Source organism: Rhinoderma darwinii, chromosome 7 (assembly GCF_050947455.1).
Source record: "Rhinoderma darwinii isolate aRhiDar2 chromosome 7, aRhiDar2.hap1, whole genome shotgun sequence".
Classification (NCBI taxonomy): Eukaryota; Metazoa; Chordata; class Amphibia; order Anura; family Rhinodermatidae; genus Rhinoderma; species Rhinoderma darwinii.
Genome location: NC_134693.1, coordinates 123,713,061 through 123,740,924, shown reverse-complemented (window position 1 = coordinate 123,740,924; position 27,864 = coordinate 123,713,061). Strand labels below are relative to the sequence as shown.

Genomic DNA, 27,864 nt, shown 5'->3' with positions numbered 1-27,864 from the left:
CAATAAATTAGCAAAGATTACGAGCATTCTGTTTTCACTTTGTCATTATGGAGTATTGAGTGCAGAATAATGGGGAAAAACGTGATTATTTTTTATTTAAGTGCAATGCCTCAACATAACAAAATGTGAAAAAGCTGAAAGGGTTTGAAGACTTTCCGAATGCATTGTATCTCCAGGGTGAACAAAGGATCGGATATGTTGACATCCAACATGTCCAATAGTTCTTTCCTCTATTGCTGTTAGGACTGGCCCACCAAAGGATACTCCGATGGCCCTATACTCTGACACAATAATGGGGTCAGAAGATCCAGCAAAACACAACCCCATTTGGATGTGACTTTAGAGCCGATCACTTGTCATTAGAGTCTATTTCTTATTGGATGATTAAGTAATAACCTATTAGATCTTAGTGATGACATGTCCTGTGTGTTCAATAATAACAGCAAAGATTACAATGCAATTATAAGTGGATGTGCACACGTTCTGTATAGATGGAGGATGGGTCCTCAGAATATTCAGGGAGCAGAAAAGTTATTACTATGTGCAGAATAGGGAATTACTACATTGGTGTCTCTTTGAGTATTAAAATCCGATGTAGTCACCCACTGGCTGGTTTGCATGTTGCTAGGCAACACCCCATGCATATAGTAATGCTTACTAGCAAACAGCATGCTTTAAGATAAATGATATTAATTTAATGACAGAGTCTAAAGACTCCTTTAAAATCTTTACTACAGATTTCTAATACACAGTGCCAGGACTTGTACATTTCACACAGCGGTGACTGTGGTAGCAGCTGATTTATTTTTAATCTAAAAATAATAACATGCTTTAGAAAATTGATTAGGACAATTGGCGCATGGTGTAATGAACAGCACTCACCTATCATTCAGCTGCTTACAGTACATTACCTGCGATCAGACGCTCCCGGGGATTAATGTCTGCTATTCCAAAATGAAAGAAAAAAAAGAATTGCCTATGATCAGTTCTGCTCAGTGATTTTTCTAATAGCATTTGATGGGTAATTTATTATATTTTTATTAATATGATTCAAGGACTTTGATAAGGAAGTGAAGAGTTTCGTCTTTGTCCTTGAAGGAAGCAGCCAGACTATCAAGATGCAGCTGCCAAAGGAGAACAAGCAAATGCGTAAGTATCCTAGTATTACTGGGAGTTTAAGGTTTGTCCTAACTTAAAGCGGTTGTCTGGTCATGGGGTGGTATTTCATTCTGATGACCTATCCACAGGATAGGTCATCAGTAAATGCTCGGTGGGGATCCGACACTCGGACCCTGCACCGATCAGCTGTTCCGGCTGCCTCCGGCACCAGAAGTTATGCAGTGGTCGGTGCCGGAAGCAGATGGCTCCGGGTATAGTATAGTAGTCGTTCTGCAGTACTGCAGCTCCTGTTCTATTCAAGTGAATTGGAGCAGAGCTGCAGTAACCCAGCACGGCCACTATGCAGTGTACGGAGCCATCTGCTTCTGTCACCGACCATTGCATAACTTTCAGTGCTGGGGGCAGTCGGAACAGCGGATCGTGTGGGGTCGGTGTGTCGGGCCTCCCACAATCATTTACTGATGACGATCCACAGGATAGGTCATCAGTATGAAAAACCTCCCCATGCCCAGAACACCCCTTTAACTCGTATTCTACCAAAAGAACAAATATGTCAGGATCACAATGGGGAGATTTGTAATTGTTGTCATAAAGTGCATCTTTTTTACGTGATGGCAAAAATGCCACAAATTGGCGCATGCGACACACAAAATTTGGTGCACACAATATATATCTTAGGCACTTATTTTTCGTTATGCCACTTCATAGTTTTTAAATGGAGACCAACCATAAGACATTTACAGATGTGTCATTTCTTATCTTTCCTCTTATCTGAACATATCCTGAGATGAGTGACACAAGATGATTAGCTTTAAAGGGGTAGTCCGGGCACGGACAACTGATGACGTATCCATCGGATAGGTCATCAGTATATGATCTGTGGAGGTTCGACACCAGGACCCCGCACCGATCAGCTGCTCCTGCGGCCTGCGGGAACCGGATTTTATTGCACAGTACGCAATGTATTGAGGTGGAAGCAGTTGGCTCCGTACATTGCATATCGTCCGTGCTGCAGAACTGCAGCTTTGCTCCTATTCACTTGAAAAGGAGCAGAGCTGCAGTACCACAGCTCGGCCACTATTCCGTGACCGAAGCCAACTGCTACCGGCACGGACCTGCTGATCGGCGCAGCAGCCGGATGTCGGACCCCCACAGATCATATACTGATGACCTATCCGGTGGATAAGTCATCAGTTGTCTGGTAGTGCACAACCTCTTTAATTTCACGAGATGTCTATGCTATATGTGTCTATGTGTGGCCACACAGTGGTTTTGATGTCAATTGCATTCTGTCAAAGGTTTTGCTAGAATATCATGATATTGTATTGAATGTGTTTCATGATAAATTGAAGTCCTTAACTAAATTCAATTGAAGGTAAGGGTGGACATATCTGTACAAAGGGCACATTGGTGTACATTTAAAATGTGAACAACGTTTTAATTTTTAATTTAAATATAAGGACTTACCAGGTAGGGTAAAGAGTTAGGCGCCAAAAGCAAGTGTCCAATGCGCCCCGCTATATATAAGTAACACATCAAAACTTCATATAATCCTGAAAAACTGAGAGGAAAAGAAGTCATATCGCCACAAATAAAGTATAAGAATAGCAAAATTTTATTAGGACATACAATACAAAATATTATTAAAGATAAAATTCAAAGACGGATCTGAATAAAAGAAGGGAAAAGCAGTGTGGTAACTTCAAGAATATTGAAGATTGGGATATAACGCCCACTACCCCCTGAGGAAGCCATTTGGCGAAACGCGCGTCGGGGCGCAATACTTTCAGGCTGCAGTGCGGGGTCTAATTACGTCCATCTTTATGGGTAAGCCCACCATCATACTCGCTATATTTGATAGATACCCAATGTGATTTCACATGGATCATATAGATTTGACTACGTCTCTGGTAGCTCTATTCTCACTCTGGCACTTTGGTCCAGATTTTTCTCATCTACCGCTGCAAAGCACAAACTAATTATAGACACCAAAGTGTTATTTTCTAGTGATGTCATAAGCAATAGGACTACTTGAACTGATTTGTTGTTATGATAAATTCCTAATGACGTTGCGCTCCATTACTAGTTCATATTTGTGCAGATAGTATATGAGATAGATGTTTTTCACGTGCGATCTACACTAGGAAGTGATTCCTTACCAGAGTCTGTGTGTCCGCAGTGGGCATTATATCCCAATCTTCAATATTCTTGAAGTTACCACACTGCTTTTCCCTTCTTTTATTCAGATCCGTCTTTGAATTTTATCTTTAATAATATTTTGTATTGTATGTCCTAATAAAATTTTGCTATTCTTATACTTTATTTGTGGCGATATGACTTCTTTTCCTCTCAATTTTTCAATTTTTAAAATCTTACTTTAATGCTGAGATATCTTAGCCTCGATTTTCACAGGACAATTCCGCAAACCAGCCCGAAAAAGCGGTGGAGTTTAAACAAATTAGTATGGAAAGTGGGCATTCCCAGTAGTTTGGGAGGGATGGGGCGGGTTAAAAATGTAAATATTTTTGGAATTTCACTGTTGGAAAGGATGCAATATGATCTCTTGAAGTTACAGGCCCCTGGCCTGAGACTGAACTGATTAGAGAGAATGTCCCATTCTGATGGAAATAAGGTTTTCATATTTGAATGTCCTCCACAGGGCCTATTTTAGTTTTCTTCTGATAGGTTTCCTTTAAGGTACATTTAGACATAATGATTTTTCTTACAATTTAAATAAAAATTAATGGTCATCATTTGGATCGTCATTGTCAGCAACTCATTTATTGTGGAAGCACCACCAAAGGGTGAAAGGGGGTTTGGTTTTGGTAATAACATTATGTGCAGGGGACTTGTGTCAAGAAAATATGGCAGATACCCTATCCTCACCAATGCCACCAGCCTAGACAAGTATCATTTATGCCAGATTAATGGCTTTATGGTATGTCACAATAGATAGGTAAAAGGGAAATCCAGTGAAAATTATCTCCTGGTAGGTGCATGTAAGTAGATGTGGTCAGGACTAAGAAGTGGGTCCAGCAAAGCTTTTTAGGTGGGTACAATGGCCCCCTTCAGCAGGGGTTTCTGATGTGCCCTGTGCAACTGCACACATCTCACACCTCTAAGGCTTTGTTCACATCTGTGTCAGGGCTCCGTTCTGACGTGCCGTCGGAGCTTTCCATCAGAAAGGAACCCTTACTGAAACAAACGGATACCATAGCTTCCGTTTGCATCACCATTGATTTCAATGGTGACAGATCCGGTGCATATGGTTTTCGTTTGTCTCAGTTGTGCAAGGGTTCCGTCGTTTTAATGGACTCAATACCGTAGTCGACTATGAAACCTATGGTTTCTGTTTGTTTCAGTCAGGGTTCCGTTCTGACGGGAAGCTCCGACGGAAAGCCAGAACAGAACCCTGACGCAGATGTGAAGCCTATGGCCGGCCATGCATGACAATATTATGTATTGGCTTTTTTTGACTTGTTGTAACATATGTCATTGACTGAGATAATCCGTTTTCAACTTTTATAAGCAAACTGGCAGCCATATTGCTTTGCAAATTCTAGATATCTACTGTCAACTTCTGTAGCAGTATAGAGCAATCTTCCAAGAATTAAATAGGAATATTTGATAATCATACGAAAAAATCCCGAAGACAGAAGATAGTTTTATAAATTCTCTGTAGAGGCACAAAATAATAATCATAAAAAAAAGATGTATTAATAATGCGGCCTTGTATTAATGGTTGGGAGATTAATTATTCTGAAGTTACCAGCATATTTTCAATTATTTCTATCAGCAAAACTTTGTATAGTAAATTAATATATCCCTACAATAAATGAGCCTTTAATTTGTTTATTGCTAGCATTAATATAAAGTGTTCTCATTCCAGATTTTCACATTGCCATTCATCATACAATATTACAACTAAAAACTCGAACACAGTTTATGAATACTAATATTTAATGGAGTAAATTCTATCAAAAAATTGAAGTGGCTAATATTAAGTTACCATATATACCGTAATAGTTTCCTTGTCACAGTGGATGTAGCCGTTCCATCACAGAACAGAAATTGAAAGCAGGCCATCAATTCATTAAAGAGGACCTGTCAGCTCTCCTGACATGTCTGTTTTAGTTAATAATTATATTCATCATGAAATAACAATTCTGGAGAATCTTTTCTTAGTACTCTACATTGTGCCCTTCCTCTGTTATTCCTCCTAGAAATGTATGAATAAATTGAGAACTGGGTGTTACCAGTTGGGGGGGGTGTCCCTACACAAACTGACACTGTCCAATCAGTGCTGACAGTCTCAGACTCGGTAGGGACACTCCCCTCTGGCCAGGTGAATGGTAACACCCAGCTCTCAATTTCTTCATAAATTTGTAGGAGGAATAACAGACGAGCGGCACAACACAGGGTTCTAAGAAAATATGTTCCAGAATTGTTATTTCATGAGGAATACAATTATTTACTACAACAGACAGTCAATAGAGGTGTCAGGTTCTCTTTAAAGAGAAATTGGTGGTATATCTTTAGGATATGCCACCCATGTCTGATCGGCAGGAGTCTGGGCGCTGTTACCCCTGCCAAGCACTAGAGTGATGTAGTGGTGCTAGAAAAGGGCTCCTGCACCTTCTTCTCCTGATGGCCAGGAGACGCCTAGGAAAAATTGAAAATGAGCTGCAGCGCAAGTTAAGCTTTATTCTGATGATCGGTGTAGCTCCCGGCAGTCCTAGCGGTATGCCCTCACTTCTTAAGATGGGAATGCACGGTTAAATTATAGGCACGTATACTACATGTCTTTTCATGGTATCCAATCTGTCTTTACCGCTCTTTTTCCTGCTTATTTTACAGCCAATCAGAGTGATCAGTCAATGAAGTCGAAAAACTAGATGCTGAATATTTTGGACTCCACTGACAGACATTAGCTCCTTATTGACAATAAGCAGTATCGGAGCAATATGGCCACCAAACGCTGTGAAATGCCATAAATGATGTCCTGCCTATTTGCTATTCTTACAGGCTATGTAAATGTTTTTAAAAAACAAATAAATATGTGTATTAGTGTGTGTTAATAAACTTTGTAAATACATTTTATTAAAAATTATTTTTACTTTTTAAGATACAGCTGCTCTGTATTCTCTACATAGAGCAGCTGTATCTATCGCTATTCACTGAATCGCGGGACTGACATGTTCAGTGACAGTGGGTCCAGGGTGTCTCTGACGCGAGGGATCCACCTCTAATATATCACATCTAAGTATGAACTTAGATATGATAGTTTACAGGTGGAACCTGCGAGTCAGAGACAGGGTTTCACTGAATAGTGCCAGATACAGCTGCTCTGTGTAGAGAATACAGAGCAGCTGTATCTTAAAAAGTAAAAATAATTTTTAATACAATGTATTTACAAAGTTTATTAACACACACTAATACACATGTATATGTATACATATAAAAAACACTTTCAAACATTTACATAGCCTTTAAAGGCGTCGTTGACATGGATATCAACTATTTTCTCATCTGTACTTGCTTCTTGTACGTCGGCCTTCATCTTATAAATACAATATGACCTCATATCTGTATTATAGAACCCTGTGCGATGCATGTACCATTAAAAGCAGTCTTAGTATACATTATTGTGAAAATCCCCTGCAGTTTACTGTGATTGATGCTCACCCGTCCCACTCCCACTGTTTTTGTGGGTTACACTAGGACATCACCACCCATTGCATTAGTCTGAAATCAATGCCCTGTACGCCCTGACTTTTTTTTTTTATTCACTATGCACAGATACCATGGGGTTGACTATTCAATTCAGTCCTGCTCATTAAATTTTAAGTGTGAAAGGGACCTGAAGAGCTTCTCTGTCCTTTTTTATTCATTTTGCCTGCATTCAGCAGTATGTCGTATCAGTGAAGTCTTTCTGAATTCTTCAAAAGCAGATAAAAAGTGTTAATGCACATTGATGCTCTTTTCAGTTGTTTTTTGATTAAGTGAGCAGGAGATCTTTGATTGTATTAAATTAAATCTAAAAGTCATTTCTTTTAAGATGCATATATTCAAGTGTGTAAAATGTGTGAGTAGGACATATGAGCACATTTGCTATTTCTATGGTTGTAAGCAAAAATTTTGCCACCGCTCATTAAATGACAGTAAAAAGTACTTAAAATGATTATTTATTTCTTTTTTTGCTCCAATGCATCTAAAATTAAAAATGAAGCAACTTTGCATATACTTTTTATTAAAAAAATATCCTACTGTTATGTGTATACAGCTCCTATACAGACCTATGTGTCTCCTAGGCAGCAAGCTACACTATAAACAAACCCTATTTACTCTGATCCTGCAGTCATTCTCCCTTCATTTGTCCCCTGCTTCTTGCTAACATACATTTGGTAAGTTACATGAAGTAGGGGTAGATACAAGAAGAACAGACTACACTGAGTTTGTTTGTAGTCTGTTACCATGGAAACACAAAGGGGCTGTAAACACTGAACGGTCTTCGATTTTTCATTTAGACTATTTGCACAGCTCATAAAATGTGGTACGTGCAAATGTATACATACCCTTTCAGTCACTGCATAGTAACAACTCCACTGGCAAAAATCACTGTATCTAAAAATTTCCTGTATCTGGCTGACATCCTTTCTATGTGCCATGTATAATATTAGTGTCCTCTTTTGTGGCAAAGCGTCTGTTTCCCCCTTATAGCACTAGGACCCAGGTGCGACCGCCTATAGTTACGCCCATGATGCTTATGTCTTGCTGCCTGAAAATGAGGTGCAGAGAACAGTTGGGTGAAGATGTAGTTAACAGAGGAACAACAACATTCTATACATAACTTAATATTTAACTTTTTCGCAAAATAAATGATTATCATCTATTACAGATATTGAATTTATTTATTAATCCGAATTATTCTCTTGTATCTATTAGACATCACATCTGAAGAGCTCTTGTTTTGCTTGTTGATATGCATTTAGCTATAGGACCCTGGAGAGCTCATATCTATACATTATTTTTCATACACAATGTGACATACAGTAATATTACTGCAACTCTAAAAGGAATTCATTGTGCATGTGGCATTTTTTTTCTGGCTTTTACTGAGAGCCTCAACAATATATTTTCCTCTGTTTTTTATGGATTCTTAAGTGGAGTAATAATAATCCCAAATGGCTCTTGATACATCTTATGACTTGTGATACACAGAGATACAAGTGCAAAGACGATGAAGCGGGAATCAATTCGAGAATGACGTAGACTTTCTTCACTCTCTCTCTCCGCTTCAATTTGTCTAGTTCTTTTCTCTACAAGAAACTTGTTTTAACCCCTTGAGTATTGCTCAGTTGTTTGAAAAGGTTATTGCTCTGTTAACTCTGGGTGGGAGGGATGTAGTTGAGAACTCCAACAAGACTAATTTTTGCATGTGGTTTTTCATCAGTTGGGATATATAAAGGGTTATTCTAATGATAGACATTAATGGCATATCCTTAATCGGTTGTTTTCCAGTAACAATACAACTCTTCTCCATAGGTTGTTTCTAATATTGCAGCTCATCCCCTTTAATATAGATGGAAATTAGCTGCAATACCACAAACAACCAATGGACAAAGTGGCATTGTTTCAGGAATAAATCAGACCCCTTGTTCTAATCCTGAACAACCCCTTTAAGTCATATGCCATAAATGTCTACAATGTAGGGGTTCCAGCACTGGCTGCAGAGAGGAACAGAAGTGAGGGAGAGTTGTCCACTCAAATGCATCACACTCTCCAGTATAGTCTATGGGGTTACAGTAACACTGAGCACCCTGCCAGGCTCAAAGACACAATGCTGACAATGGAGCCACAGTTCTTCCAAGAGATGGGCATCCCAGTGCTTAGTCCCCCACCTACCAGACGTTTATGGCCTATCCTAAGTATATACCATCAATTTTTACTTATCTATGTCCCTAGACCTCGCCAAAAAAGGCTTTCTCTTTCTAAGAAAGTCCATTTAAAATATTGCTTTTGTTATGGTCTAAACTGCTCTATAAAGTTGTTGTATAATTAAAGGTGTACAGCATAGATGAAAGGTCCCAAATTAAAATGCAACCCATCCTGGTTATATGCCATCTGGCGTCACCAGCAACCACCCCTCCTCATTCCATGATTGTGATTTTGTAATTTAGTTGGGCCATGCTCGGTATTGCGCTTCTTCCACTTCTAACAGTCCCCATATCAGTGGCATACCCATTCACTATCGTAGATATATTACCGAGTATCATTAAAGCAGTTATCCACTTTCTAAAATCCCTTATTGTTGGAAGAATTCCCCAAAAATTTGTTGATCACAGGTTGTCCTGCTAGTGATCAACTGTAATCTGCGGAGGAACCAAGCAGCAAGTGCTCAATTCCCCTATAGCGCCACCGCAAGGAAAATTAAGCATTACATTGTGCTGATTGAAATCAATGGGATGTCATTGTAAGGCATGGATGTCCTGGGACCTACAGAGGGTGAGATACTCTTTTCAGCCACTCCCTACTGATGGAGGTTGGTGATTGAGGTCATAACTCCAAGACATTATACATAAAATGTTCATTAGTGTATCTCCCAGTAGATCTAATTTGGATACAGTTATTCAGATATTCAGTCAACAACGCTGCTGATGTCCTCATGGAGGTTGAAACGTTGCACATGTACTGGTGAGTAAACATTCCTTTTTGTAACGTTAAAGTCTGGAGTGCTCCGGTCTTCCTTCTTTCGACCTCAAAGCGATGAGATCGGGTAGATCTGGAGAGGTTTTCTAGTAATCGAGACTTGGCATTATAGGGAACGTAGATTATTGTGTCCATATGGAACCTTTTAAATGGTTAAGGTTTATGATGTCCACTAGTATTTGCCTCAGCGATGATTAATGCCATGGTTAATGATGTCTACATGTATCTGCCTCACGATGGTTCTTAGTAAATTTAGAGTCTACATCATCAGGAATTTTTATTGATCCCATTATAAAAAGTATTTGGAACTGCAATACATTTTTCAATTTATCAAACATTAAACTTGACACAATTGTTTCTCTTTTTATTGGCATCTCTAGTTGGACTGATCCAGAGGTTCCTGATCCTTCAGCTTTACATCCCGCTAGGACAAGATTTCTCGGCCGAACTCCTGTAAGTAACAGAGCTATAGGCATTATTTCTGCACAGAAGACACTTGATCAATTGAATTAGCACAACTAGCCATTAATTGCATCTGGCACATTTCACATTAGAAATTGTGATTTATGAAGTCAATAGTAATTAAGCTGATTTAATTGTTATTTCCAAGTAGCAGTATATTCAGAGATTTCCTGGGAGATAACATGGACAGTACATCTGTGGAAATGAACAAAACAGATTTTTTGCAAATGCAGTGTTTTCTATCAGACAGAATTACACTACTTGCCAAAGATTTCAAGTGATGCATGGAACGAGTGGAAAAAAAAAAATCTAAGCTTCATATAAGAAGCTTCTAGTCCAACCTAAAAAAGTGATAAACATCTAAAAACTATACACAAGGCAAGGGTTATATGTACATTAAATTGCGTATCCCGTTTCCACGGTTTTCTCCCCTACCTACTTTTAGTCCTTACTGATCCCCATCTACTGTACACACAGTAAAAATACAGAAATATCATTTATGTTCATAAACGAGAAATTGAAGTTTTTCTGGGTTTTTTTGGGCGGGAGGGGCTCAAAGGCTATGTACACCTTTGAATATATTTTTTTGTTTTCTTAAATAAATGGCGTTTTGTGTTTTTAAGGACTTTCAAATTGACTTGTACTAAAACATTTTTCTTACATTTTATGATAAGACCTTTATGTATCCTGTATAAATAGAAGCTGTGTCGTTCTGTCTCAGCCGAATCCGTCAGTTCAGTTAAACTGATGGCTGGGTTGAGAGTGGGTCCTTCGTGTCTGACACATAGGAACCACTTAAAGAGGCTCTGTCACCAGATTTTGCAACCCCTATCTGCTATTGCAGCAGATCGGCGCTGCAATGTAGATTACAGTAACGTTTTTATTTTTAAAAAACGAGCATTTTTGGCCAAGTTATGACCATTTTTGTAGTTATGCAAATGAGGCTTGCAAAAGTCCAAGTGGGTGTGTTTAAAAGTACAAGTCCAAGTGGGTGTGTATTATGTGCGTACATCGGGGCGTTTTTAATACTTGTACTAGCTGGGCGCTGTGAAGAGAAGTAACATCCTCTTCTCTTCAGAACGCCCAGCTTCTGACAGTGCAGACCTGTGACGTCACTCACAGGTCCTGCATCGTGACGGCCACATCGGCACCAGAGGCTACAGCTGATTCTGCAGCAGCATCAGCGTTTGCAGGTAAGATCGACTTACCTGCAAACGCTGATGCTGCTGCAGAATCAGCTGTAGCCTCTGGTGCCGATGTGGCCGTCACGATGCAGGACCTGTGAGTGACGTCACAGATCTGCACTGTCACAAGCTGGGCGTTCTGAAGAGAAGAGGATGTTACTTCTCATCAGAGCGCCCAGCTAGTGAAAGTATTAAAAACGCCCCGATGTACGCACATAATACACACCCACTTGGACTTGTACTTTTAAACACACCCACTTGGACTTTTGCAAGCCTCATTTGCATAACTACAAAAATGGTCATAACTTGGCCAAAAATGCTCGTTTTTTTAAAATAAAAACGTTACTGTAATCTACATTGCAGCGCCTATCTGCTGCAATAGCAGATAGGGGTTGCAAAATCTGGTGACAGAGCCTCTTTAATATCGATCACATCTAAGTTTTGAACTTAGATGTGATGAATATTAGGCGGATCACTTAGATGTGATCAATATTAGGTGGATCCAGGTGAAGAGAGAACGATACAGCTTCTATGTATATAGGATACATAGAAGCTGTATTTTTGAAAGTAAAAAGAAAACAATGAATAAAAGTACATTTTAAAATTACTTAAAAACACAAAAAACATTCATTTAATAAAAACAATTCCATTTAAATGTGTATATACTGTAGACTTTAAGGAGCAAATGCAAGAGTTTTAAACAATGGTTTCCAGATGCGTTGGTGCCCACAACCAAGTTATATATAGGTTGGTTTAATGTTTAATTATAGTATTCGGTCATATTTTTGGTGGTCTAGAGTGGTATAGCAGTTAAGAACTATTATCACTGATGGTCTAAGGTGATGAAGGGGCTAATATTGCTATACATTATACATGTGATCTAGGGGGTTAGGGATAATATCTAATATCCCTGGCGGTCTAGCATGGTTTATTGTATTACACTTAATATTATTTAATTACATTATTACAGTATATGGTTGCTATTATATGGTTGTAGGATGTTGAAGTTAATGGTGGTGGTCTCGGCAAGAAAGTGTACCTATAATTGAAATTTATTTAATCTAAATAGGTCCAGAATTCTGCATAAGGTTCTGAGCTACAGTTTTTGGTTACAGCGTTCCAAATCCATTCTTTCCCCTCACACAGCCTTAAAGGGATTGTCCAGTTTTAGCAAATTAATGTTATTTTTTTTTTTGCATAATGTAAAGTTATATAATTTTCCAATATACTTTCTGTATAAATTCCTCACAGTTTTCAAGATCTCTGCTTGTTGTTATTCAGTAGGAACATTCATTGATTACTTCCATTGGATTAAAATCTGTCCTTTGTCGTGTGAGCAAGCTGCCGATTCCAGGTGGGGACTAGTGGAGAGGGGGCCGCGCATGCACACAGCTCCTCCATTCTGTTCTATGGGAGTTACGGACACAGCCAAACAGTGCTTTAATGGAAGCAACTAAGTGGAGTATTTTAGCTCCTGGGTTACATAGATACTGTTAGCCACAATAAATGCTCTAGTTTTTCTCTACCATTGAAAAGAAAATTCTCACAGCATTCAAAATAAGCATACACGAAGCTGGGTATTAAGAATAAGATGTGGTAAGGGAACAGTACCATACGGAATATAACTTTAACCCTTTTCATCAGAAGAGTGTTAAAGGTGTTTTCTCATCACAACCCTATGTTTTGGTGCGCAACGGATCACGTATGTCCGGTCCCTGAAACGCAGAGAAGATCTGATATTTTCACGACATTGTGGCTGACATTGAAATGAATGGCCTGTATATATGTAATACAGGGACAGGTCGAATCTATACTTGGTTAGTTTTTCTCCGCTCTGCCTAATAGATGGGGGTCCTGAGTGGCTCACTAATTGGGCACACTGAAAGGGGGTTGTTGTCTTCTTGAGACAACCGCTTTAAAGGGGTTGTTTTATCAGAGACAACCTCTTTAAGAATGCGGCCCCTGGGGCAATCAGCTGATCGCCCCACGTCCCGCTCCCGGCACCCCAAAAAAATCAGCCATTTGCCCTGCAGCAGCCTCCAGAACGGGTGCTACTCATTTAGAGTGACTCTCCTTCCTGGATCATAGCAGGAGACCCCCTCTATGATGTCCATGTGGCATATGGGATGAAGTCCTCATGAGACAGCCCCGTTAAGTGTATACTCTGCTATGAGCTGTATTTTTATCCCAGACTATAATGTGACATAATGGCGCATCTGTGAGCACTTTTTTTAAATAGATATTTTACCTATGGGTGCCCCCTGTAATTCCCCTTTCTATAGTGGCCTCAAAGTTTTTACTACTTTAAAAAGTTACTATTACAAGTTGTACACAAGGTTATATCTACTATAGAGGAAGCACATGCAGCTGCTATGGGGCTCATATGAAGGGGGAGCTCAGACATGCCCTTTAATTCTTATAGATGGTGTGAACCAGCACAAGGCTTCCTCTCTTCACAATCGCATGAACGTAACAAAAAAGTGAGGGGTAAACAGCCAGTGGGTAATTCCGCCCTTTTGATGGAATGGGAATAGACCTCCCTTTCCCAGCTTGGACGGATGTGAAGGCAATAGCAAGCCGGGAGCCCTGTTTTTATCTTCTCTATGGAACATTTTTTGCTCTATGTATGGAACTGTTTGTACGCTCAGGCCCCTTTTAGACTGTTAGAGATAATTTGCTGTAATTTTACACTTCTCACAGAGAAAACATGCAGAACTCAATGTATCCTCATCATCAGCTCAAAGCAACTGAGCTAGTCAAAAGGTCACGAACAAAGAAAATGCTTTTCATGTTTCAGCGCAAATTCCGAGGCGTGTACGCATGTTGTGCAGCATGTAACATCTTTGCATACAGATGAAAATGTCTGCTTCAAGGTTGATTTGATCCTTTGCATTTTGCTGCATAAACAGGGAAGATTCTGCACAAGGCCGTTCATCATTTAAGGAAAATGGCAAGCTAAGACTGTCCTTCATTTCAAGTCTGTTATGCAAAAAAAAAAAAAAAACTAATGTACTTCTATATTTCTTTGCACAGCTGAGCTCCCTGATTGGTGAAAAGTTTTAATGAAATACAATGTGAACACTCTTTAGTTCTACTCTTATTCTATACATCATATATGACCAATTAAAACCATCTGCTAAGACATAAGAACACATCTACAGATATAGGTCTCATTGCACAGGCACAACTAATTGCTGACTTTTTACTCCCGATTATTGCCTTTTACAATACAGAATTTAAAAAAAAAAAAGAGAGAGCTTCCGTTAAACATGTTGGCCAAGTAGCAGTGCTTTATATTCATAATGGGAGTCGGAACTGAATGATCGTGTTCCCTATTAGTCAATGCCGGAGCCAAAGGCGTAGCTTGAAACTCCTGGGCCTGTGTGCAGCAGCTATACTAAACACATTAGGCTCCATTCGCATCACTTTTCTTCCTTACATTACGCTACGGAAAAGCTCCCGATGTACTGTATACGTTAAATGTAGTCTGTGACGGAAGCCTAACAGTGGCATCTGTCACCCATAGACTATTCTGGGATACATCTAATGGATATGTCATGAACTCTCATTACCTTTTGATAACACATGCTTTAAACAGATGCCATAACAGCTTATCGGTGATGGCATCAGGATGCCTGTGAAGTATGCCATGTATATAAAATACATTACCAATAGGCTCTCATCTAAAAAAAACATGTGGTATACCTTTTTTTGTGGGATCCTGTTGTAGGCTACTACGCTACTCTATATCTTAAAAAAAAAGCTATACCGATGTATACCAGTCCAACGGAGGCCAAAAGAACACTCTTTTGGCCTCTGTCGGGCTAATGGAGCCGTATGGACACATTTCGCGTGTATGCTGGGAGCTTTCCTGGCATACACAGGATTTGATTACATCACACTGTTTTTGATGACATCACACTATATAGAATAAGGCTTACTATATCATTTACAATGTTAGTTAAACTGTAGATGCTTCATAAACTCTTTTCAATGTGTTTTTTCGTCTTACAAAATGAAAGATTGTCAGGGATTTGAAAGACTCTTCTGTACATCACCTCTTATTATACTTGGTGCTCTATACTACAGCATTGATTCCATTAAATGGGAGAAGCAGAGTGAAAACATTATGGGTGCCACAAAATGATGCCAATAGTAGTTGTTTCTTTTTTCCCCTGGTTTTAGTGTCCATTGAAGACGCGTTTGGGTAACTTAATGGAATAAATTCTGGTTATTTCCTTCTGGTGCAGATCATGTAAGAATTAAGTGGCACTGTTCTTTAAACTAAGCAACAAAGGAGCATTATCACTAATAGAAGAGAGAAATGGGCACATGGTAATGCCGCCAGGTTGGAATGTCAGGAACCAATACCTGCATGGGGCCCCACTATGATAATTACTAGAGGGCCCCATTTGCTCCATGGTCACCGCTGAATACATGTGATCAGTAAACAAAGTTGCAACGGTGACTACTATATATAGGGGCCTCCTGGGATAGCTCTTTGTAGTGGTAATCCGACCATAGACATATATGGAGTATCTGTGGAATATGCAAAAAATGTCCAATAAGTAGGCGTCCCATCTTTAGAACCTCCACCTATTGGGAGAACGGGACAACCCCTGTTGTGTCAATCAGAATGGCTGAGAGTGGCTGAGAAAGCAAGAGAGAGTACGTTACACTCTACTTTCTGTAAAACAGTCTATGGGAGTTACGGAATAGACGAGCATCTTTCTCAATTGTTTCCATATCTCCCATAATGCACAATGAAGAGCAAGCTTGTGGCCCTCTCCATTGTAATCTATGGGACAATCGCTATTCCCATCCTCGACCTGCTATTAATCCGCTTGCTGTTGGCTGTTTTGATTGACACAACGGGATTTACTGGACCCCATTCTCTCAACAGGTGAGGGTCCGGGGAGTGGGACTCCCACCTATCAGTCGTTTATGACACAATCTATAGATAATTCATGAATGTCAATGGTTGGAATATCCCTTTAAGAACAGTTATAAAGTCATACATGTATGCAGTCAGTCAATTACTGTGATCTTCCCCTTTTATTAAATAAGCCCTAATTCCGCACATGCTGTCTACATGTTTCTGTACCTTGGAACTGAACTAATATCTGAGAAGAAAACTACTGTTTTTCCCTCTACAGAAAAGAAAAATTACACAAAAGATATAAGCCTGTACCATTCTACCATAGAATTTATATAATCACTCTCTTTAGACGTTGAGAACAATTTCTTGTATGTTGGCGCTGTACTTGTCTTTGAATATTAGGCTGACACAAGGATGAACCTCTTAACTCCTGTAATTACGTTATTTGTCTATAGCGCAGTACATTTCACAATACAGAACAACTCAAAGGGAAGAGAATGTTCTGAAGGAAAGTCAGTGGGTAAAAATCGGGAGGAAATCCCCTTGGTTCTGACAGTGAAGAGAGATATTAGGAGCCGTGCAGTGATATATCTCATTAAGCTGTCGAATTAGCAACTCTTACCACTGTGCCAGCGACGACTGGTGCTGCTTTTGCTTTCATATCAGCAACACAGAAATAGATCTTCTTGGCAGTTTGATTTTACTTACACAACATAATAATTTAGGAATGAATTCTTAAAAGTGTTTGTGTGGCACAAACCATAGAGGTAGCAGAATTGTTCTAAGGTTAACGTTTGCCTACGTATTAGGAAAATGCAAATCAAGCCCAAACTGGGGCTAAGGCCTGATTCACACGAGCGCTGCGCATCTCGGACATGAACTGCCGTTTTTCACGTCCGAGGTGCATCCGTGCTCAGCGCTGCGGGACGCGAAGTCACGCATCCCCCATAGTTGAGAGTCTATGGAGGGATGCATGATGCGTGAAAAGATAGGACATGTCCTATTTTCCAACGGACCCTTCACACAGTCTGTTGAAACAACGGCTGTGTGAACGGCCACATTGAATTACATAGGTCCGTGGGACGGCCGCTAATTCAACGGCCGTCCCACGGACGTTTAACACGTTCGTGTACATAAGGCCTAAGGAAGCCGGAGAGCAGGGTGGCCACAGAAAAATAAAATTACCCTTGGTTGTCCCTGGTGCCCATCATCAATTATAATTCATCATTTATATTGGTCCACAGCATAGGCATACATAGAAATTACAGGGCTCCATAGCAAAAGTCAGATTTGCCCCTAAGGGTATGTGCACACAGAAAAAAAAAAAAAGTCTGAAGATATGTAGCTGTTTTCAAGGGAAAACAGCGCCTGATTTTCAGCCGTTTTTTAAGCATACTCACATTTTTCGAAGCGTTTTTTACGGCCGTTTTTGGAGCTGTTTTTCTATAGTCAATAAAAAATGGCTCCAAAAACAGCTCAAAAAGTGACATGCACTTCTTTTTCACTTTGTTTTTTCACGTGGCCGTCTTGAAAAACGCCCCGTGGGAACAGAACGCCGTATTGCCCATTGAAATAAATGGCCAGATGTTTGGAGGCGCTCTGCTTCCGATTTTTCAGCCGTTTTCGGGACGATTACAGCCTGAAAAACGGCTGGAAACACTACGTGTGCACATACCCTAACAGTTGTTTGCTTTCTTGCCTGCAATTGTCCAGAACTTCAACAAGGCTTCTTCCAGTTGCAACTCGCCAATTGCTACCCCCAAAATCTTGCTTCTGCCCCTAATATTATGCCTGCTGTGCTGCCCTATAATAGTGCAGCGGCTGTACTGCCCTAAGTGACTCCAATTACTGCGCCTGCTGTGCTGCCCCAAGTGCCCCCTGGTACTGTGCAAGCATGCACTTTCTTACCTGTCTCATTTTCTCTCCCTCCCAAAAAAATTGTATACATAAAACTTTGTTCACTCGTATTTCCGTTACTTCATTCCGCCATATGAACAGTAAAACGAAAATAACGGAAGCGCCGGATCTGTCAAAGGATGGATATCAATGACGCCCGACAAAATCCATTGACTTTAACGGGTTCAATCGGATTTCTGTCACCTTGCTGGAAAAATATTGGCTGGCAAAAATGACAGACTATGTGAAGGAGGCTCCTAACGTACAACAGAGCCTTAGAAATCCCCTAAACCGGTAATTACAAAGCTCTATACACATGTGCTACATACACAGAGGACATAGCGCAGTACTTGAATATTGGTCATGAAGTTCAGCCCACACAGCAGCTGCTTTCCCTGTGTGCACTGTATGCCGGCAGCCATCTGTTAGCTGCGAGGAGCTGTCCAGGTGCTGAATTGCCGCACTGTTTAGTTAAACTGCCAAGTTTTTCTATACTGTACAAACAACTATAATTTAATATCTAGAACACAGGAATTCATGGCATAAATTATTTCTCTAAATACGCTATGTCTGGGGGTGGACCATTGACATTTCCAATATTTGTAACATTTCTAATGTATGTATGTATACAGAGATGTCTACTGAGAAACCCTACAATGTAACTAGTAGCCTAAATGTAAAAGTTATAACTAAGTTAGAAGAATTGCTGTTTTAATAAGTTATTATTTATTTAAGCTAATTATTTATCCATAAGAAGACATTAAAAAGTTTTTTTTATTTGTTTGGAAAACTCATTTTCTAACATTCTCAATATTTAAAATCTCCATCAGTAAGTTGGAACAGAAAGTGGCTGCAAAGAGCGTCTCTATCTTTGGAGAACCCAGCACGTCATTACAGCAACAGCCCGTTGATTTTAATGGACACTATGCAATGCTTCATTTGCCCTGTAGAGTTGCTGCAGGTAAATTGAACACTTACAGCCAAGCACACAGCCCCTTTAATAATATTGGTACCTGTGTTCCAACAGATAGTTTAAATGCACCATGGTTGTGATAGCATTAACTAACAGCAGACAGAGCCCCATATTAACTTTTGCAATAGGGCCCCATATGCTCTATGTTTCTTTCAATAGGTGTGAACATCAATGGACACAGCTAATTATTTTTTCTGTAAGGTTCTGTTCACACTTGTGCTAAGTTTTATTCCATTGGGGTACCCATGTTTTTGATGGCAAGAATAGCACTGCAAACCACACTATTCTGAGTATCAGAAACACCAGAATGCCTGCGGAACCCAATAAAGGTCAATGTGATGCTTCAGGATTTGTCTGCATCCATTTGAAAACAGATCTATCATACCTCTATTAAGAACGGAAGCCATGACGCTAGTGTGAACAGATACTAAGGCATAATCAGTAATTTCTTAGTATATATTAGTAAGAATTTAGCTTAGTATATATTTATTTCCTGGTGCTTATATAGCGCCAACATTTGCATACAAAGCCTTATCAGTATGTTTTTAGCGTGTGAGAGGAAACCAGAGTACCTGGAGGAAACCCGCTCAAACACAGGGAGACCATACAAACTCCATGCAGACCCCGGTGATATGAGGCAATATAGCTAACTACTCAGCCACCGTGTTGCCCTATGTGTATATCAGAAGGAGCTGACTTCACTACCTATCCGGAGGTCTGTTGGGGTTTTTGCTGGCCTTTCCAGGTATTTTTTACAGAAAAAATCTGCTTCACTATTCTTGCCGTCAACCATACTAGAACCCAGATGGACCATCAGGGTTCACCAATATCATGTCATGTCTTCTTTATAGATGGAAGCCATGATTTAATGTGAACAGAGCCTGACTCGTCCTAGTTAATGTCCCTGGGGGCATTAAGCATCATTATGTCTTCTACAATTTGCAGCCTTTCATCCCTCTATACCGCAGGGCGGCCCGTGTAGTCAGATAATGGTGTTGGTTGATTAGGATTAACCTCCAGGAGGCAGAATTACATCTGGATATGTTTGTCTTTGACAGTGTATGAGGAATCTTGGAATATTGTGTGTTTAGCGCTAATGTGAGAATGTCTTGTGTCTTCATTGCCATCTGGATTGCTGCACTCATTATTATCAGACATGCATATTGTCTGTATCCTCTCCTGAATAATTAACAAAATGAGACAAGATGGGCCTGCAAACAAGGCCTTTTAATCTGACTTCATCCAAATTAGGAGAGGAGGGAATGTGCCGGCATGCCTTTGTGTTTCAGAGCGCATTTTTATCTTTCGCTCCCATGTCTGAATATGTTGGAATACACAAGGTGCTATAAACATGAGCATGTATTTGCAAACAGTTTTGTTCTCCTGACTGTCATGTCTATAACGGGCTCGTAAATGTGTCTTTGATGGTTTATAATGTGTCATGTCAAGAAATACTGACACCAGCGTCTTTTATAGAGCAAGGTGTGAGGTAAAAAAACAAACCAATATACATATAAAGTATGTGCTGCCACGATCTGTGGGTATGTGGACCCACTGGGCCCCACTGCCGCAACGGGATAGCAGCTGGCCAAACAGTGTACCAAGTCAATGTATATATATAGTCCAAGCATAAGGGTACCTGTAGTAGCAACGGCTAGGCTCAGATGGTATCTTGGCAGCAGACACCAGGCGTGGTGTAATACAGCAGGCGTGACTGGTGGCATAACACGACTACAACTTTCTAAGGCACAGGAACAAGCTATCACGGGTCACAGCATACACGTAACCAGTACGGGAACACTGGGAACAGGATAACACTAAGGGACCATTTGCAAGACTAGCACAACAACGCTCAGGCAAGGAGTAAAGGGGCAGGGCCCTTCTTATAGTCCAGGGTGATGATGGACTAAAAGATTATTATTTTCATGTACACAGCAGAACGGAGAAGAAGTGAGTGCTGGCGTCTCCTAGGGAGGAGACGCGGGCCAGCGCTCACAGATCCATGGCTGCGGCAGTCGGGGGGGGCATGTAATCCCGACGGTCCGCGGCCATGGACGCTAGATGTGCCCTGCACATCTGGGTCAGGGCTCCGTGCTGGCGTTCCGTCTGAGGTTTCCGTCAGAACGGAACCCTGACTGAAACAAACGGAAACCATAGGTTTCCGTTTGCATCACCATTGATTTCAATGGTGACGGATCCGGTGCAAATGGTTTCCGTTTGTCTCAGTTGTGTAAGGGTTCCGTCATTTTGACAGAATGAATAGCGCAGTAGACTACGGTATTCATTCCGTCAAAACGACGGAACACTTGCACAACTGAGACGAACAGAAGCAATATGTCAGTCAGGGTTCTGTCTGAGCTTTCTGTCAGGGAAACCCATGAACGGAGCCCTAACGCGGATGTGAACGAAGCCTTAGCATTATTTACATTGCTTTATAAATGTATACGTCACGATGGCTAATGTATATTTTTGGCGACACTTTCCATCTAAGGAGTGGAAAAAAATATAAGATAATACTCTATGGATATGGTCTTGGACTTGTTGCTGTCCAGCCGTTACAAAACTTCAACTCCCAACATGCCCTGATAAGCTGAAACTGTCAGGACATGCTGGGAGTTTTAGTTTTGCAACAGCTGGAGAGCTTTAGATTAGAAATCACTGCTTTAGGGAATTTATGAAAAACATGTTGTTAAGCGATGATGACAGGTGAGTCCATTAGGCCTTATTCACACAAACGTATTTCATGTCCGTGTGCTGTCCGTTTAAATAAGTGACAGCACACTGACCAATGCATCTCTATGGGGCTATTCACATGTCCGTGTTTTTTCACAGAGAGTGTGTCCTTTGCGTGAAACTCACCGCATGTCCTATTCTGGTCCTTTTTTGTGGACCTCGTCGCCTAATTAAGTCATTGGGTGCGTAAAAGCAACGGAGAGCACATGAATGACATCCATGTGCCGTCTGTGTTTCATGAATCAGTTGTGAAAGAAATGAAGAGGAAAGAAAAAAAAGTAAAACCAGAAAGAGCTGGCAGAGGAGAAACAAAGACGAGAAACACGGATCCCACACAGAAACCACACTGACGGCATACGGACAGTCTTATGCCTGATATACGACCCATTTTTTGCGCACGCAAATTAGACTTATGTGAGGCATTAATGCTCATGAATGTTAGTAAGTTACACTGTGATATATTTACAAGGGCATAAAAAGTAGTCATGGGGCCCTATAGCAAAATTTGGAATGGGGTCCTACTCCATCCAAATTTAAACTATAGCAAGAGAGTTAAATATATAAAAAGTTTCATCTCCGGTGCTCTCTATTTCACAAGATTATCCACAGCGATCACTAACTTTACCTCCCTTCTAATAAAGGTGGGACCTTTAGCTGTAAGACCCCATAACAGCTGCTATGCGTGCTGCGGCCTAAGACAATCTTCCACCCACTCAGGGCCAGTCATCTATACCACAAAACTTTACCTAGCGGGGATGGAGGGGGTTCTCCTGCCTGCTTCCTTTGGATCATAATGCCCATGAATTCTTTTAGTGTCATGACCTGCTCTATCATATGTATAAATCAATACTATTTCTGCTAGATCCTATGATATTCAGTAGAAGAAATATGTATACAGGGAACAGGGGACAGATCAATACACTATTAGTTTATTGCTAGAGGTGGTCATACACATTAGATTAACGTCGGCCGAATCCGCTGGCCGGACCGAAGGTGCATTTGTATGGGGAGGAATAGCTGTTGGCTGAAGTTGACATTCAGTTGACATGTTTTGAAGGTGTATGGTCATCTTTAGGGTCAATTTTGTATATTTGGTGCCAGTATATTTGAATAGAGACATCAATAGGTTAGAGATGTATATGAGAAAATTACTATCAACGCAATTCCATAATATGTGGTTACAGAAGTAGAGCTTCATTTTAAAGCCCACATCATATTCGCAATTTTTAGAAAGAACGTTTATACTCCTTTGCCTACTAAACAAAGACATGCGCCTCATTCTTTAATGCAGTAGGAATATAGTATAAATGGGTATTAGCTATAGGATTATAATGTAGATCTTGAGCCTATATAAAATTCTTCTTATGGACTCATGTCTGTCAAGTATTTTTGGAGGTGTGGGCTCAAGGGTTTTATGGTATAAGCACAACAAAGAATTTCATCTTCTAGCATTGCATAGCTTTTTAACGATAAAAGGAATTGCAGTGTATATATGCCCCCTGTGGGTGAGACAGCAATGTGAATTCAATCCACTTCAAGCTGTTTAGTGTTCCCCTTGTAATAGATCCACAGGAGTCATTGGTATCTTATAAATGGTGTTGATTAGTTATACTCTATGATCATACATATCACAAAGACTTTATAAAATTCAAAAAGGTTTAAAAAAATAATGAAACTATAAAACGTAAGAGAAAACTATAAGTGTAGTGTGGTTGGGGGTCAAAGATAATCAGGTGAACTGGAGTAGAAATAGAATTAAAGGGGTTGTCTGCTTTAGAAAACTCATTATCGAATACCTTATTTTTGACTTCTGAGTTAATAGATGGGACTCCCGTTCAGGATCCTAATCAAAGCAGCTTCAAAGAGAGTATCTTTCTGTGTAAGGTCCTAAAGATCTGTGCATTAGACCCGAGGACCTATTGATTTAAAAGGAAGTTATGTAATTCTTCATTTCCCCTGCAGTGGTGCTGCAGGGAAATTGAGCACTTGCTTGCCAGTCTTCATTTAGTTTGTATTGTCTCGTTTTCTACCCATGGGCTGTGCTATCCAAATCATCATCATTGTGCTATGATTTCAGTCTGGAATATTAGTAATTATTCCCATCTGAAAACCTTTGCCCCTTTAAGAAATATAAATATATTAAGGTCGCTTGGTAAATTACTAAGCATTTATTGTATATGCGATATATAATATAGGATAGTAGCATTTTTATAGTGAACATTTTTGTAATGAAATTTAAAAAAAGGTCCATATGTTTTAGAGCTCCCTGTCTCCTGTATCCCGGCTTCAGTGACCCAGAGTTGGGCTTTATACGCAGTTTGAATCCCATTTTGATTAATTGCATCTGTGAGATCATTGTAGCGTCTTCAACTAGGCTGAAAATAGTGTTGTGCTTGAGTTGCTCTTCCAATCTAGCAAGACTAATAGAAAAATAAATATGTTTAGGAGAATGGTTTAAAGGTTGCTGTCTGTGCAGAGAGGTGCGGACCAGTTACAAAACTTGTGTTCAGGAATATGCAGACATTGTGCTTGTTTATGTGATGTAGTACACATTGCCATTAATTCCCCTGTGCAATGATTAAAGTGGTTGTCCGCTGTGTACACATTGTTTTAGAAGTGTCCCCTGACAATAAGTTCATCATAAGGTGGGACCCTTATTAATTAGCTGTAATCTGTGGGGGAAACAGAAGCAAGTGTTCAATTTTACTGCAGCACCACTGCAGGTGAAACAAGGTATTACACCGTTCTCATTGAAATCAATACAAAGCATGGACAAACCAGGTCCTCCAGAGCGAGAGATACATTCTTTTGTAGTTGCTCTCTGCTCTGACTTCTTTATGAGGGTACTGAATGATGGGCTGACATCTGTTAACTCAGAATTCTCTAATAGGGTAATATACGCTTTCTAAACAAAACAACCTTTTTAATTTCATTACTAATAGAACAAGTTTAAAAAGCCTTTCTGTTTGTCTCTGGACATGTATAAGGCTTCTAGAAGAATATTACAATACCTTGGATGAAACATTATTATTTTTTCTATTAACTCAGTGTCCCCTTTTACTTAGTCTTTTTTTAATTATTTATATAGAACCAACATATTCTGCAGCACTGTACTGAATTTGTAATCACTCACTGTCCCAGATTGGGCTCCCAATCTAAATTCCCTATCTGTATGTTTTTGGAGCGCGGGAAGAAACTGGAATACACCCATGCAAACAGAGGGAGAACATGCAAAATCTATGCAGATGTTGTCCTTGGTTGGAGTCACTATGCTGCCCACAGCCACCGCAAAGGGATTGGTATCAAAGTGTAAGTCATGAAACCCATGGGTTTTGGTTGGTTACACTCTGTCTGTATTGTGTGTGCCACATTTTTAATTACTGAGTGTAGCAAACATAGTAGAACTTTATACTTAGTAGTGACTTAGTACAGTTATACATGTGCTCCAACTAGTGATGTATAGTGCTATATTTATTCCCCAATATACATGACTTTAGTGCAGATGCTTCATTTAACAGGTAATCAGGTAATGTTGAGAGTTGTAGTTGCACAGGTTGCAGCCACCAGAATACCAAATTTTGTATGGAAGCTATGACTTTTATCATGAAAAAAAAGTTTGGTTGCTTGGTAGCTACTGTATCATTGCCAAGGTATTATTTTACACTGATAGCACACATCCCTATCACTTGCTGTCATCAGTCCACCATCCAGAACGGCACTGATATTTCGCTTCAACACTCAGGTCAGTCATGGGGTCTGTCAATGAAGTTCTGGAAGAAGGGCAATGAGCTTTCAAGTCATGGCTTGTCTCTTTTTGCACCACTGTCACTCAATTGGCAGAGAACATACACTATAAACTATCAACTCACTGACCAAAGCATCATGGTGACAGGAAATTATAGGATTTGTTTTCAGTTAAGCTCAACACAATTAAGAAACATTGAATGAAGTCAATGTGTTTCCTGTAAAGCCAAGGGTAAGGGCACTGAGATTCAGCGTTATAGGTTGTGTTGATATTGGCATCAATCAGGCAGAACATTAGTCTGAATCAACCACTTATGGTATTTGCTGGTTATGATCATCAGATAAGTATCAGATACAATGGGTCTAATCCTTCTATTCCTTTAGAAATATGATTATTACCACAATCTAACATTCTAGACAATCACATCCTAAGTTGTAATACATGGAGATAATATGTCCTATGTTCCTTCCATCAAGTCCACTGTTATGAGACAGTTACTCTTCATATATAGATATATTCATGATGCCTCTAAAGAGTTAAAGGCTATGTACACCTTTGAAATAGTTTGCGTTTTTTGTTGGTTTTTTTTAATAAAAATGTCTATCAGTGTGATTGGTGCAACTTTCTAAATACTTTTTATTAAAAGTTATTTTTACTTTTTCAGATAAAGCTGCTTTGTATCCTGTATGCAGAGCAGCTGTATCTCGCGTTGAGACCTGAATCCATCAGGTCAGCAGCACTGACGGGTTCAGTGACAGCGGGTCCTGGGTGTCTCTGACATGCAGGATCAAGCTGTTACCGATCACATCTAAGTTCAAGTCAGGCCATGTCTTGAAATATTCTTTGCAGAGTTAATGCACAGTGGTTGCTGTCGCACCCAGTCTCGTGATCCCGTGGGCGCCACCAAAAGATCGCTCTGTCCCATTTGAGGAAATCAGCAGTATAAATGACACATGGCCCTGCTAAATGTTTTGCATTGGGGCCCAGGAGCTTTAATTACACCTCTGTTTACTCCCCTTCAAAAAAAACAAAAAACCTTAGTGTATTGTGCAGATTTTGGCACTTCTTGTTGCCTAGCAGCCACTTGACTTCTTGTGTGGGTGACCACTATTTAAGTACTTGCAGTTACAAATACTAAAGTAGTCACAGGAAGGTTTTTGTGCTTTACAATACACTGCCTCGCTATGCTACGCAGACATGTTTTAGATATCTTCCCCACTCCCTTTCCAAACATTCAAGACAAAAAAAAATAATATGAACAGGAAAGGTTATAAGAACGAGGCAGCTATTTTCCATAAATCTATAAAACTATGTTTGCCACTGCAGTCATCAAGTAAAGCATTTGTCTACTTGACTCTGTGTTTCAGAATTAAATTGTTATTGGCAACTGTATAAAAGAAGAGAGTATCCTCATATCAGAAATAATCAATGTCTCAGCCTGTATTATGTATCATTGATTTGACATATATTGGACAATGACTTGATTCGGCTTCATGATATGTACTTCACAGGATAATAAGTGTGACATTCCCCGCACCAGAGTATTTAACCAAAGCATCCCGAATAGATATGTGAGCAAAAATAATTCTATAACTGAGAACACTCAGACAGACAAGTACTTGGAAGCCATGGAAAGGTGTGATAATTTACCTGGATTTCACCTTTAATTCTTGTTCTATATAAGAGCCCTTAGCTCGCAGCCTTGTGTTTGTATAAAGTAATAAATCTCCAATTAAAAAAATGTCTAATCACGATATTGCAGCTCAGCCCCACTCACCTGGATCAGAACATTTATTCTTTGTATAGTGAAAAGTTCTGTATTTTTCTTATGTACTTTGAACATTACAACATTCTCGTTTATATCCAGAGGTTGAAAGGGGAGATTTACTTAGACTGGCGTTCCATATGCCAATCTAAGTATGAATGTCCCTGGAGTAAAATGCACCTAATTTAAGAAGACGTCGTCCATGCGCCGGAAATAGAGATCAAGCCAAAGCTGGCGTAGATTTCCACTATAATTAATGACAGATTCTGGTGTAAATTATAGTAAATGTGACAGGCTGCGGGTAGACCGTCACCTTATGTCAATACCCACCAACTATTTAAAAATAAGTGCAGGGTTGGTGTAGTCTACATTCAGACATGACAAATTTCTTGCAGATTT

At 39.9% G+C, this 27,864-nt stretch overlaps 1 protein-coding gene across 6 annotated transcripts in view; it reads left to right on the top strand.

Annotated features, from left to right (window-relative positions):
- The window catches only part of CFAP20DC (CFAP20 domain containing), a 320,373-nt gene that overhangs the window by 39,046 nt on the left and 253,463 nt on the right, over positions 1–27,864 (top strand). For all 6 annotated transcript variants that reach the window (XR_012850041.1, XR_012850042.1, XM_075833954.1 and 3 more), the window contains exons 4-5: positions 1,056–1,149; positions 10,209–10,281. Coding sequence is in view for 4 of the 6 variants with exons in the window: in XM_075833954.1 (XP_075690069.1) it covers positions 1,056–1,149; positions 10,209–10,281 (167 nt within the window). In the remaining 2 variants the exon portion in view is untranslated. The remainder of the gene's footprint in view (positions 1–1,055; positions 1,150–10,208; positions 10,282–27,864) is intronic.